The 13,487-nt window shown below is 43.1% G+C and overlaps 3 protein-coding genes across 9 annotated transcripts in view; 1 reads left to right on the top strand and 2 right to left on the bottom strand.

Annotated features, from left to right (window-relative positions):
• Positions 1–1,177, bottom strand: part of mast2 (microtubule associated serine/threonine kinase 2) — a 96,619-nt gene extending 95,442 nt beyond the window's left edge. For all 4 annotated transcript variants that reach the window (XM_029001852.1, XM_029001853.1, XM_029001854.1 and 1 more), the window contains exon 1: positions 446–1,177. In XM_029001852.1, the coding sequence (XP_028857685.1) occupies positions 446–526 (81 nt within the window). In that variant the 5' untranslated portion in view covers positions 527–1,177. The remainder of the gene's footprint in view (positions 1–445) is intronic.
• Positions 1,178–2,790: 1,613 nt separating this feature from the next.
• On the bottom strand, positions 2,791–4,989 carry tmem69 (transmembrane protein 69). The gene is made up of 2 exons (XM_029001376.1): positions 4,731–4,989; positions 2,791–3,949 (listed from the first exon to the last, which is right to left on the bottom strand). Exons 1-2 carry the CDS (start codon positions 4,773–4,775, stop codon positions 3,278–3,280), a joined length of 717 nt encoding a protein of 238 aa, XP_028857209.1. The 5' UTR covers positions 4,776–4,989; the 3' UTR covers positions 2,791–3,277.
• A 768-nt stretch (positions 4,990–5,757) lies between these two features.
• gpbp1l1 (GC-rich promoter binding protein 1-like 1) lies at positions 5,758–12,959 on the top strand. 4 transcript variants are annotated; one of them, XM_029000995.1, is made up of 13 exons: positions 5,758–5,949; positions 6,989–7,075; positions 7,187–8,175; positions 8,496–8,610; positions 8,768–8,897; positions 9,011–9,318; positions 9,467–9,542; positions 9,706–9,902; positions 9,993–10,133; positions 10,693–10,848; positions 11,301–11,419; positions 11,542–11,644; positions 11,743–12,959. In XM_029000995.1, exons 4-13 carry the CDS (start codon positions 8,551–8,553, stop codon positions 11,896–11,898), a joined length of 1,446 nt encoding a protein of 481 aa, XP_028856828.1. In that variant the 5' UTR covers positions 5,758–5,949; positions 6,989–7,075; positions 7,187–8,175; positions 8,496–8,550; the 3' UTR covers positions 11,899–12,959. The 4 variants fall into 4 exon arrangements, with proteins under 4 accessions (XP_028856828.1, XP_028856826.1, XP_028856827.1 ...); XM_029000993.1 differs by having other exon boundaries at positions 9,993–10,154; XM_029000994.1 differs by having other exon boundaries at positions 9,990–10,133.
• Positions 12,960–13,487: the final 528 nt, after the last annotated feature.

Here is a 13,487-nt window from a genome sequence, read left to right as displayed (position 1 = left end):
GTTGGCATGTCATCTTTGTCACATGTTGCAATGTGACAGGGCACATAATCTTGCAGAAAATAAAAAAATGGGCATAACAGAGTCTGCAACAATCAGAACATGGTTCATGATTCATGACATGAACTGACAGTACAATACAAGTCGTTGTAATAGGAAATTAACTGTTTGCGGCCTGGTGTGCACACACTCGGACGCCAACTGCGTTGTATTTTTTATGCATGAATTGCTTTCGACGGTTCGAGAGCTATGCGTACTACCGCGGGGGGGGCATTCGCACGGAAAACACAGGCCGACCTCACGTGTCTAGATAAGGCCACCACTGCCGCTACTAGACGAGCGGTTGTCTTCAGATCCGGTGCGAGTTCGCGCAGGGCAGCTCTGCGCCGGTTCGCTGGCGATGCGAGACTTTCGGAATGAGATATTTACATGCAAGTTGTGGACCTACCGCCTCTTTCTCATCCGTGCCGGTGTCGCGCTGCTCCGGGCCGCACAGCTTCCTCTTGTTCTTGTTTTCGGTCCTCTTCATCGTCGACTAACTTTATCGCTTTTTTGTTAAAATAAAACTAAAAAATACTACAATAAAATAAAATAAAAAATAATCGATACAGCTGTATAGGCCGGCTAAACGGCGCGCTTTGCCATCTGGAGCGTTTTCCTTCGGACCTCTCGGGGGAAATAACGAATCCCTCCTCACGCCTCTTCCTTTCAAGCATCAATGCGACAAACGAGCACCTCTCGCGGTTCGGGCGCCAACGACGCCGGTCTGCGGTGCAACGAGCACAACTTTAACTGCCGGGCAAGACTTCCTCTTTTCCCCTTCAAGCGACCCGCGAAAAGAAAAGAAAGATAAAAAAATGCACACACACACACATCAGTCAGGTTAGCAGTTAGCATCCGACGAGCTAACCCTGCAAAATAAAAAATAAAAAAAAAGGGAATCCTTCCTCCCGTGCGGTTACTCCAGGTTACCGTCAGCCCGCCCTTTTCACAACTCCTCCCGACATGTTAAAACTCCGTCTGCCTTTCCCCTCGCCGAAGCGGGCGCGCCTACCGATAATAAAAATAAAAATAAAAACATTAAAGAAAAGTCACAGCGACTTGGGCGCCGGGGACGGCGGTCATCCTCCCCTTGTTTCTCCGCGTCGCGCTGTCGCTTCCAAGCCGCGAGGGCAGAGCGAGCGGAGCGGTGTCACGTGTCCGACCTGTCACACACGGAGACGCGAGGGCGTGGCTTCGACTGGCGGTGGGCGTGGCCTCCGCTGAAGTCGGTGGATTCGGAGACGCTCATTTACGTTTACATTTAAAGGCATTTGGCAGACGCCCTAATCCAGAGCGATTTACAACGTGCTTCCATGTTCCATGTTGGTTCACTAGGACTAAACTATGACTAAAAAAAATTTAATTCACTATGTTACACATATTTTATGTTTTTTGGTTGTTTGCAATATTTGCATATTAGTTTACTTAAATATTTGCAATACTGAGGTCTATAGCAGTCGCTATAGCAAAAGCATTTCACTGCATATATGTGTATGTGACAAATAAAATTTGAATTTGATGTTGTAGTTTCAATACATACGTCAGACAATAAGGTTACAAGATAATCTTCTAATCTATATAACTTCAAACACTCCTCGTTGTACCGCTGCAGCCTTATTGAGTTCATGTAACGCCAGCGGCCTGCCTGTAAATCATCCTAAAACTACATTAAATTAGAAGAAAGGTGGCCATTTCCCTTTTCCTGTTGAAGGGCTTCCATGTGGCCGAAAAAGGACACGCCCATGTGTCCTTATATGGACACGTATATACCTTCTGAGGTGGGCCACCTGAAGGCCGACCAAAATTGACTTCGTAAAGAGGTAAGACGGCAAGTCGTGACTGACTGCAGAGGAGCAGAACGGAATCACTGCGGCAGGCAACGGAGGGCAGCGAGACCGTGAGTCAGCAGCGCCGATCAACTATCGGACGTGGATGAAACAATCGGATCCAAGACACACACCCATGTGCTGCTGCCACCTTGTGGGACATATGAGAAATCTTTTTAGACTTGGGCAGCTTTTAATTAGACTGATTAGTCAAGATTTTTGGAATCACCTATACATTTGTAATGAAATCGTACTTATTAGCCACATCTCTTTGTAAATGCTAATCTTGGGAGAGATTTCTTGCTGTATTAAGTGAACCATTTTAAATGGTAAATACTGGTTAGTTCAGACAGGATACAAAATTATTTAAAACAATTGTATTGCAATTATCCTGGCCCCGAATATAATTTTAATTAGTTGTCTGGCCACCTACCAGTTTTTCTTGCTTAAAGTCAATTATATATTTTTAAATGGTTAATATTTTTGCAGGTCTATTTTGCAGTTCTACTTAAAGAGATATAACACACTAATCATTGTAATCATTGTTTTCTGAGTACCATAAAAAAATTAATTATTGTCACATTCTGACACAAAGCATAAAAGCAATGAACTCCAACAGTAGATGTCGCCGTTCTACAACGTGAACGTGTGAAGAAATACAAGAAATACAAGAAATACAAGACAGCCCTCACTTTCTTTACGAAAGATTCGAAAAATTACAGCAAAATTCGACATCTTTTTTTTAGCCTTGGTAGATTGTTCAGATTTCATATGATACCAGAGTACAAACAATAGTCTACATTATGGATAGCATTATTATTCTTCCGTACTGAATGTATGCAGACTTGTCTTTTCACTGTCCACATAAGCAACAGATGTAGATCAAATGGATTCTTACAGCAATGCAGAAAATATAATTGCTCAGTTTAGCAGTTGGCATATGTTCATATTTATTCAGTAACATGCACACATAGTCAGTGTCCAGTTATGTACCAAAGGTCGATCTAGCCAAACTTTTTTTTGGGCTGTACTACCAGCCCAAATTTTTATATATTGGTCAATTTCCCATTCATAGATTAAACCTAGTCCTAAACTAAAAGAAACATTAAATGTAAAAAAAGTTGTTAATTGTTTGGTCATTTAGAACTAGGCTTAATCCATGAACATGAAAAGCAACCCATAGTGTTCAACATTTTAAACTAGGAGGCTAGATAAATTCCACAGTGTGTGACTGCTTTCAATGTAGAATTAATGTGACAAAATAATTTGATTCTGATGTCTGAATACATTACAGCTATAGCCTGCAAAGAAATGTTTCCATTCTTTCCATAGTGTGCATGAATTTCATAAATTCATTGTCATTGATTTAAAAAAGTTTATTTACACTGAAACATTATAATTTCACTTGGCCTTCATTTTTCTGTGAGGTATGTCTTCTCTGGATATACTATCTTAATAATAAGGGTAGACCCCAAAGATAAGACAGCAACTAATGTGAGAATAGACCTCAGGGCTTTGAACCAGCTGGGGTACGTGGGCAGGAGAGAGAGATCATAATGCAGAGCAACTCCGAGCCCAATGATCACCACCGTGGCTGATTGCGTGATGCTGTTGAAGAGCAAAGCTACCCACGCTATCAGAGAGGGCACAACACTGTTTGCCAGGTTCAACCAGTCGGGTTTGGCGGGACTACCCTCGGGTATAGAAAAACCCCATCGAGCCCCCCCGAGAAAAGACACAATAGAGGCTCCATATGCAACCTGTGCAAACGCCAGTTCAGGTACGTAGGCCTCGGTCACAGCCATAAACAAGGGAGCTGACACCAAAGGCACGAGGCCAGATAATCCTAGATACAGGGCTGGTTTTGGAGAGTTCTTCAAGTCTCTCATGTCATAGCGCAGCAAATCAAGGTCTCGCGGGGGTGGCTCCTCAGGATGTCGCTTCTTCTGCCTCATCGCCGAGGTGTGAAATGTCTGGAGTCTGAAGACTGAAGCCGATGATGGTCTCTGGGGGAACAAGCCACAAAAACCGCCTGGGAAGGCTGACCTCTCTGGCATTTTCCACAGGTTGGCCCGCTGCACACTCTGTAAGGTTAGGCAAAAAGGAACATTTACAATACAGGCCAATACACGACCATTTACATTGGTAGATTCTCACTGAAGGCATCAAAACTATGAATGAACACATGTGGAGTTATGTACTTAACAAAAAGGGGAGACCTGACCTCCACAGTCACCGGACCTGAACCCAATCAAGATGGTTTGGGGTGAGCTGGACCGCAGAGTGACACCTCTGGGAACTCCTTCAAGACTGTTGGAAAACCATTTCAGGTGACGACCTCTTGAAGCTCATCAAGAGAATGCCAAGAGTGTGCAAAGCAGTAATCAGAGCAAAGGGCGGCTATTTTGAAGAAACTAGAATATAAAACATGTTTTCAGTTATTTCCCCTTTATTGGTTAAGTGCATAAATCCACATGTGTTCATTCATAGTTTTGATGGTCTTGGAAATAAAGAAAACACGATGTACTATACATCGTTAATTAAGACAAATATCACTTGTGTTCCTGCCCTCTGCAACAGTTTCTTGAAAAGTGGTCGGTACTAGCCTAGTGGGTAACACACTCGCCTATGGTTCAAACCCCACTTACTACCATTGTGTCCCTGAGCAAGACACTTAACCCTAAGTTGCTTACTGTCCCTGTAACTGCTGATTGTAAGTCGTTCTGGATAAGGGCGTCTGATAAATGCTGTAAACGAAAGTACTACAATAGCTTAACTATTTGTGTAACCTGCCACCTTGCACGTAGGTCATGTTGATCACACTCAAAAAGAAAAGGGGGGATTAAACGTCTACGCTGGGCCTACCGTACAGCCGGCCAGAACGTGTCTTCTGACCACAGCAGACAGCATGTCGTTCTGCAAATCGGTCAAAGAGCAAAAAGAAAAGCCGAACAATTAACGACTTCTGACCCTCGAAAGCACGTTAGCCATGAAGTTAGCCACGGCGACACGCGTCTTTCCTGACAGTCAGCTACGGTCTCACTTTCTGGCGAAGAGCGTCACCAGGCTTGCGCGCCACACGACGACGCTGTCAGACGCCTTGAAGGAGAACAGGGGCGCCGTAGCGGTGCGCACACTAACCTTCCGGCTAACACAAGGTGCCAACGCAGAGGGTTCCGGTCTTATCAGATCACTTTTCGTGCCATTTGATTGCTGCTTTAATATAAATATTTATCCTGCCGTCAAATTGAAGTTATGCTGCAATTAATCAAATTATTAAATTACTGGATTTTAACTCCTTTTTTGTTGCATTATTTCGTATTATTGTGGCAGTGTGCACACCGAGCAGAACTTTAACGTCATCCTAACGCGTTCTGTGTTTTCTTTGGGTCGATGGAGGTCCAGCGTTCGTCTTTCAATGTAGGAAGCAAACCAACTGCGGACTTGAGCTCTGCTGGCATGAATTATTTTAAACTGGTGTTATCTAATAAAATGTACTTTTGTATTTAAGGTCATTTCTTACTGTACGTATTATTTCGTCATTATGATTCGATTTAAGATGACGTGAAATCCATTCAGTAGAATTGATAATGGTGAAGTGTAAATGGAAGGTTACGAAATAATTCAAATATATATATATATAGATATAGATATATATAGATATATAGATATATATATATATATAAAATTCATTTCAAAAGACGGAACATCGTTGTTCAAAACGGTTTCCTTTTATGAGAGACTTATACTTTTTTTTTTTTTTTTTTACAAGCGTGTTATTTCTGATGGCCCCAAACAACAGAATAAAAACAGCGCCGATGCGAGGGAGTGTTGTGATGCGTCCGTGTCGCTCTGCGATCGATTAGCGCGTCTGGGCAGAAGTAGACAGGAACAGCGCAGACTGGCTGACTGGAAAGTCGGAGCGAACGCGATCTCGGAACCCAAACAAATAAAAAAATTTTTTTTTTAATCCCCCGAGTAAGCCCGCTCTTCCCGGAGGACGCTCACAAGCTGACGCAGTTCGGTTCGCGTCGACATGGTGGCACTTGCGTTTTCTTCCTGCGCGGGACGGCCGAGTACCGAGGTATGTTTGCATCGAGGCATTTATCCCCTCTCTGCCAGTGTGGCTGTGGTGCTGCTAGGCAGCCATTTTGCGGAGGCTAGCGCCGAACCGCGAGTGTGCCAGAGGAAAAAAAAAATAAAGTAACTAATTATTTCGCGCCGTGACTTGCTTGATTTTTTTTACGCGTCGGCAGTGCGATAGTTTGTTTTACTTGGCTATTGCCGATAACGCCCTCTTTATAGGAGACGCTTACTTAAGGGGCTACGAGGGGTAAGTTAGCAAGTCGAATGGCCCGCTAATGTTAGAGATGCTCTATTTACCGTTAGCTAGTTAGCCACAGCGCAGGTGGGGGGTAAAAAAAAAGTCCATAAAGTTACGGCGTATTTTTCTTTTCACTCGGCGTTGGCTAACAAACGTGGATGTTTTCAACGAGCTCTTCAGAATCGAGTGTCCAGCGTTTTTGTTTCGACCCACCAAGGACGCTGCTTAGCCGCAGCTCCGTGCTAACGCGAGCTACTTGCGACTAGCGCCTCGGAAGTTTGCTCGTCCGCGCTAACTTCTTTTAAACGCAAAGTTCGCGCTCCCGCTGACGGAACGGCGAACAAGTGCATCCCGTCGTCGGTCCTTCGCTCGTTTTTTCTTATTCCTGTTGTCCAGCGGAAAGCTCCTGGCTGCGTGTAATTAACGTTTGTTAATTGAAAAGCGAATTAGCGCCGACGCGACTTGCGGGTGACTGACGGCACGTTAGCTGCCCATCAAGTCGTCAACTTTATCTTATTTTATTTTTATTTTTTTTGCATGAGGGGGGGAAAAGTCAACGTTAGACACGCGGCGAGACTGTGTTCCCGTTAGCCTTGCGCGGCTACCGTCAGGTGGTTGTTTCAATATTAGCTTGTCAAAAAAAATAATGTTTACATGAATATTACCGCTGCTAGCAGTTCACACCGGTAAACGCATATTTAATCGGTGCAAAGCACCCTTTACTCTCTGTCTGCCACGACAGGAATGAAAAGGAAGGCTCTTGTTTTTTATATTCTTGCTTTTGTTTCTTTCTTTCTAGTTGGTCTGCGGAATTGGCGTGTGAATCCTACAGCAGCACGAGTCGTATTTGTTGCATTTTTTGAACAGGCACATCCAGTGGTTTTGGGTATATATATATATATCTTTTTTTTTTTTCTTCTTCTTTCTTTCTTTTTTTTTCCACCGCTAAACCTGGATTAAAACTTTTTTTTTTTTTTTTTTTTTGGATGCTACGCAGTTTTTTCAGAGGACTCGAGGACTTAGCACTGCATGGGGAAGTCTTCAAAACCCTGCATCAGTCATAGGCATATTTCTCACCAAAAAAGCGAACTTAGCGCTTTATGAAGATTGCGCTGAATTAATGAACTGGATTATCTGTCAAGTTTTGGGGAATCAGAACGTAATACTCCTGGACTATTTGGAGAACCAGACGTAAAAGTTCTTCCGAACTGATCTGACGGCGAGCAACATGTACTTATGAAGATATGTCTGGACGTTTCAAGTTGCAATGTTTTGAGTTGTTCTTTTTCACTGCCTGTCCCGACACAATGCTTGTCATGCCATAACGATAAACTATTTTTGCTCTTGTGATGTGACTCTTCAGCATCTCACTTTTATTCAAACGGAACACCCCACCTGTTTTGATGAGGTGAGCATAGGATCCCCGCTAGACTCCACTAAAGGTTCTGTGTGGTACACCTCCACCGGTTGGTTTTCTGTGCTTGTCTGCGTACAACAAAAATGAATTCGTAGAGAAGCAGCAGAAGTGTCAAAGCAGGCACATTGTGCTGCTTCCACAGCCTTCCAGAGTTCCCAGCTTTGACTTGCTGAACCTGTAGAAAATCCCCAACATCAACCTGCATGCTCGCAAACATCAGCCTCTCTCCAAGTTTGAGGCTGATCAGGAAGAACAAGCAGTCAACTTTTAGCCATATCAGTCGCTCTACCTTCGCCACTCACCATACTGCACCAGAACAACTTGCTCTTAGTGGACCTTCTTGTTTGGCACTTGTTTGACCTTTTTGTTGAAGACGCTAGGCCTTTATCCACTGCACCATCCTGGAAACTGGAACTTTCCTGTGGCAGCAGCTGCAGATACTCCTGACCTGTAGGTTGCTTTTGCCAAAAAAAAGCATCTTGAGTGGGTCCAGATCAGCCTGCAGCAGAGACAGAAGCACAAACGGAGCGAGAGGAAGGTCACTGGAGTTCAGAGCCTAAGACTCTGGGGTAAGTGATCATGAAATAAATATGAATGTTATTATGGAGCTGTGACTGGTCAAAACTAAACTAATTACGAATTACAATTGTACATATTTGTTGCTGTGTTAATACTTTCTCTGCAATTGCCTGTGTCCGTTTTATATGCATCTGGTGGTGCCCTCCACATTATATCAGGCCACTGCTTCATTCAATTCTGCAAATGAGAATGAAAGTAATCATTTTAATTAGAGGCATGGAGCTATGCTGGATTGGTTTAGATCGATTTTGCTAATTTGAATTTAAGTGTTCATATTGCCTCCATAATGAGTTGTCTTGTGTTTTGTCAGATCCTGGCCATGAGGTTTGATGCCTCGATCCACTGACTGGAGACACTGGACCTAAATGGCGCAGCATGACTTTGTTCCTGCCTGGCTTAACTTCTCCACGCCTCAGCCTGCCAAGGTGAGCCTCTATTCATATAGCCTTTATATTGTAAGAGTCATCATGAAAGTGGTCGATCTGCGGTAGTTGTATTGTGTGTGTATGTGTGAGTGTGTATTGGACTACTTGCCACTATTTTATTCTTTTATTTTTTATAAATTATGTTTTTGCCCGTCAGTCCCCTGCAGCCAACCTTGAGAAGCATGGAGAGCACTTCCCCCGCGGAGACAGCCGGCCTGGAGTGAACCGCCGTAGGCACAACTCCTCTGATGGTTTTTTTAACAACGACCCTCTGAGAGCACCTTCTGGTAGTATTAGTTTATTGAATTATTTTGTCAAGAAAAATGTTGTCATTCGTGTGAAGCTGTTAAGTGCATATTTTCATTTTAGTTGTATTGATTCTCAGTTTTCTGCTCTCTAGGTGATGGGTGGCAGCAGCCCTCTCTACTAAGGCATGACTCTGTGGACTCTGGCGTGGCAAAGGGCAGTCAGGGTGGGCTGGGCACTGGGTCTGGGTGGAAGGAGACGCCCAACTGGCATGGCAGCTCTCGGAGCCAAGAGGGTCACCATCACCATCAAGGTCGCCACAATAAGCGAAGTGGTGACAGGCAGGGAGGACACAGGCAGCGCAATGGCAATTTCCACCCCCGTAAGGGAGGCTCCTTCCAGGACAGGTTCTCTGATGAGGAGCGGAGTGAGGACAAGCTCAAGTTTGTCGAAGAGGATTTTGTGAGTAGTTCCGTTAATATAAAGTGAAGGCATCTAATTTAATGGCCTATAATATTAATCATAACCAAAGACAATATCCAGTTAATAGCTGTGTATTTATGTATTTATTTATTTATTTATTCGTTCCCCTCCCTCTCTCCTCCTCTAGCCATCCCTGAATCCAGAGACAACCGGAAAGCCAGTGAGCCAGGCTCGTGCTGTGGGGACCCCTGCTGGAGTATGGGGTATGGAAAGCTGAAAATGTTTTCCTATGATGCTATTTTAAAAGCTTCGAGTAGTTCATGGGACCTTTCAGATAATGATTCTTGTCTTCTGACTATTATTAACTGATCTTTTTGGCAGCCACCTACCAGCTTAACTTTTTTTAAATGCTCTTGTGACTGGCAGAGAATCCCCCCAGTGCCAAGCAAGCGATGTCAAAGATGGTGGTAATAAAGAAGGTGTCAAAGGAAGACCAGAATGTTGCGTCTTCTGCTGGCTTTTCTAGCACTGGCCCCATGCCGACCAACGGCACCAAAGTATCCATTGCTGGGCCCAGCATGTACAAGAATCTTGTCCCCAAGCCTGCTACTGCGCCGATTAAGGTAAGGCAAAGTTCTGATGTGGTGCTTCATTGCACAGATTAAACGTGAATTAAAAAGTGAATTTTTGCGTTCGTTATTTTCTTCCAGCAGACTGGTCCATGGAAACCCAGCATAAGGGAAACTAAAACGGGTTTGCATTTCTCTGGTCGGGACTCAGCCTTCACCAGCCCTGTCTCTGTGACCAAACCTCTAACCCCTGTCAGTGTCCCTGTCCATATTGCCCCGAAGGAGGTGAGCATTCAGGCCAGCAAGGTAATAGAAGGAAGAAACTGTTCAGCCTTCTGCTGTTTATACTGTATTATGTTTTTCTGTTAAATGTTTTAAATCTATTATCTATGCACAGTTGTACTCATCAATATTGCAAGCTGTTAAACATCTTGAATATGCAATGTCTTTGCGTTTTGTTTTGTAAATGCACAAAAAAAAATCAGGATGTTAACCTGCTAGCACAGTTTGAATAGTGCAGCTTTTGGTTTAGTTATCACTGCCTGCATTGAATACAGACACACACGTGGTTAAGGTCATTATTTATTTGGTCAGTGATGTTGTCAGTTTGGCGTTTTTTCCGCCAATATGCTGGTCTCTGATTATCCAGAAGGAGGGGTTATACTGAGTCATTTCAATTCTGCCACCCATATGATGATTTTAATTCTTCTGGTACAAAAATCTTACATATGGCATCTTCATGATATTTAAATATATGTAATTCTCAAGGCTATAATAATTTGAAGGCTATGTGTGCTAAGTTGGCTATCTGCTTAAGACCTTTCTCGCTGTTGTTCTCCACCAGCCTCCCTCCAGCATAACCCCACCCATTGACATCACCCCACCCCGCCTCAAGCTCATGCGTCGCAGCACCGACCGAAAGAGTGAGTTCCTGCGAGGCCTGAAGGATGAGAGGAACGGAGAGGTGAGCAGCTGCCACAGCCCTGGAGTCTGTGCAGAGGTAAAGCTCTAAATTTGGTCCTGTGTTATATGTAATACTCGTTTATTGATATTGTCTAAAAACTAACAAATGCTCATCTAATACCCAGTGGTGGGTATTGCATTGGTGGCCTAGTGGTTAAGGAAGAGGCCCCGTAATCAGAAGGTTGTGGGTTCGAATCCCGAGCCAATGAGCTAAGCACTGTCCCCACACACTGCTCCTTGGGCGCCTGTCATGGCTGCCCACTGCTCACTGAGGGCGATGGTAAAAAGCAGAGGACACATTTCATTGTGTCAACTGTGTGCTGTGCTGCAATGTTTCATAATGACAATCCTTTCACTTCACTTAATTATGGAATGCACACACACAGATCAACACTTATTACTTAACTGAAAGATCTGTAATCTTTCAAATATAATCAAATTGTTCTATTCATTTATAATGCTTTTTTTTTTTTTCCCTCTTTATTTTAGGGTGAGGGTAGCACCCCAGAACCCAAGGAGTATAGTGAGGGCCATGAGAATGGAATCTCTCACTCCCTCAGTGATTCAGACACAGAGCACTGGTCCAGCTCTTTGGAAGCAGAACACAGGTGATTCACTTTCAACATACACACTTGTGCATGGAGTCACTTCAATGCTATTGGTTTCATTAATCTGCAGGCTCACTTTGTTTTTAATGCTTAGAAGTAATCTGCAATCTTTGCCTTGACAGATTACTGAAGGCCATGGGCTGGCAGGAGTACCCCGAGAATGATGACAACTTCCAGCCCCTCACTGAAGATGAACTTAAGGAGTTTCAGGCTAAAACTGAACAGGTACGACTTGTTTTCATTGAGATTCACAAACTGCTGCAGAGAATTTTAGGAAGTGCTTTATAGTCATTGTTTGCCTCTTTGGTGTGTTTTGCATGCAGCTGAAGAAGAATGGACTGGGGAGGAATGGGGTGCTGGTGCGAACCTGTGGGGTAGCCTTGACCATGCCCTGGAGAAACCCAGTGGAGGCTGGCCTGCAGGAAGGTTCTGAGTCGGAGACCAGCAGCAGCCAGACCTCTGATGACGAAGATACCTAACGTGGCTTTAAACACCTTTTCCTCCCAGTCAATATCAGATTTTTCTCCTTCATTACACTGTTTATTTAAAGAATAATGATTCATTCGCAAGGGACATCAATCATATTCCAGACAGAGCGAAAACATGGAATGGTAGCCTCATGGGCATTTCCACTCCCTCATTTTGATTTTGTCCCTCCCTCCTTTTACGTTTTGTTGTTCATTTCTCCTTTTCCTGGAACTTTACAACTGTTAATGGAGAGCCACACACCAGTTTTTTTTTTTTGTTTTTTTTTGCTTTGGGAGAACAGACTAACTCACGATAACAGCGACTATAATCTTGATTTAACATGAAAATGACTTCATCCGAATGTTCTGAAAAATGGCTTTGACACCTTTTTTGCGAAAACAATTCATAGCATTAGTGTTGAAATGAAACAATCATTGTGAGCCGTTTCTCTTGACGCTGCTCCCAGTCCCTCAAGGAACACAAGTCTGTCATCTCTGCAGCAGTGCAAAGCTAACACATCAAGAAATAAACCCTTTGTAAACTGTCAAGAATAGGAGCTTCTGAATCAAATGGCAAGAATCTGGTTTGAATGTAAATTGTGGTCCTATAGAACCCCTTCCTCAGATGATTTTCATGGTCAGGCATTGGGTATCCTTCGAAATGGACGTTACCCTGAACGTAGCACTCGTGGGATATCTTTAAGACCTGAATTTGGATTTTTCTGACTGGTCTTATGAGGGTGAAAATGCTTGATCGTCAATCTGAGCGAGCGATCTTCAGTGATAGTATCACTATGAATATGTACATCTTACGATATTGTTTGTTATGATTCATAATTAAAGCACACAACATGTCCTCTTCTTTCTTTAGATACTTGTGCTCCAGTAGAACGTTTCAAGTTCTTGATAAGCGTCTCCTGTGGTGAGCTTGTAAAAGTGTCTTTTTCTACGGTGTGAACACGAGCGTTCCTGCCACCCAGTTTTGAAGCACATTCACGAATTTCCACAGTGTTTGAATGTTGCCAGTAAGGGCTTATCAGCAGAAAAAAATTGGTTAAAAAAAAAAAAAAAAAGGATATATCTCACCACTCGGCTTTCCATCACAAGGGCATCTCTGTTCTTATCAAGTTCTTCCAACACTTCTCTGAAAATGGCAGAAATGACTGGTTGCTCAGACAAATGTGATTCCGCTGTAAATTGTTTCTGCTGCTGGTCTTAAGGTGTAACACCATATTTCAGAGATTGTTTCATGAGGGACTGCTTTTGTAAATTATGTTTTTTTTTGTTTGTTTTTTTTTTGTACTTTTTTCCCCACTGATAGGGTGTAGAAGCTTTATCACAGATTTAAGATCCTTTTGTTTTATTTTATTTTTTTTGGTACAGCTGTAAAAATCCCACATCAATAGTTTTGTTTGCATTATTTTGTTCCTGCAGCCTTGATATTCAGGGTGGATTGTAAAAAATATAAGAATAAAAAATTGTGAGTTTTGGAAAATTTAAGATTATTTTGATAACATTATTTACATCTTTGAAAAGATACGGTGTCATGTATGGGAGCTATCTATGAGATAAAGAGAAACAAACTACTGCATCTTGGGGAA

This window comes from Denticeps clupeoides, chromosome 13 (assembly GCF_900700375.1).
Source record: "Denticeps clupeoides chromosome 13, fDenClu1.1, whole genome shotgun sequence".
NCBI classification, from domain to species: Eukaryota; Metazoa; Chordata; class Actinopteri; order Clupeiformes; family Denticipitidae; genus Denticeps; species Denticeps clupeoides.
Note: the sequence above shows the minus strand (reverse complement) of the source record. Positions and strands in the feature narration are given on the sequence as shown.

Coding starts and splice junctions, on each gene's coding strand:
- tmem69 (XM_029001376.1), bottom strand. CDS start 4,775: ATGCTGTCTGCTGTGGTCAGAAGACACGTTCTGGCCGGCTGTACG. Junction 3,950..4,730: donor ACGTTCTGGCCGGCTGTACG/GTAGGCCCAGCG, acceptor CTAACCTTACAG/AGTGTGCAGCGGGCCAACCT.
- gpbp1l1 (XM_029000992.1), top strand. CDS start 8,551: ATGGCGCAGCATGACTTTGTTCCTGCCTGGCTTAACTTCTCCACGCCT. Junction 10,155..10,692: donor TGAGCATTCAGGCCAGCAAG/GTAATAGAAGGA, acceptor GTTCTCCACCAG/CCTCCCTCCAGCATAACCCC. Junction 10,849..11,300: donor GCCCTGGAGTCTGTGCAGAG/GTAAAGCTCTAA, acceptor TCTTTATTTTAG/GGTGAGGGTAGCACCCCAGA.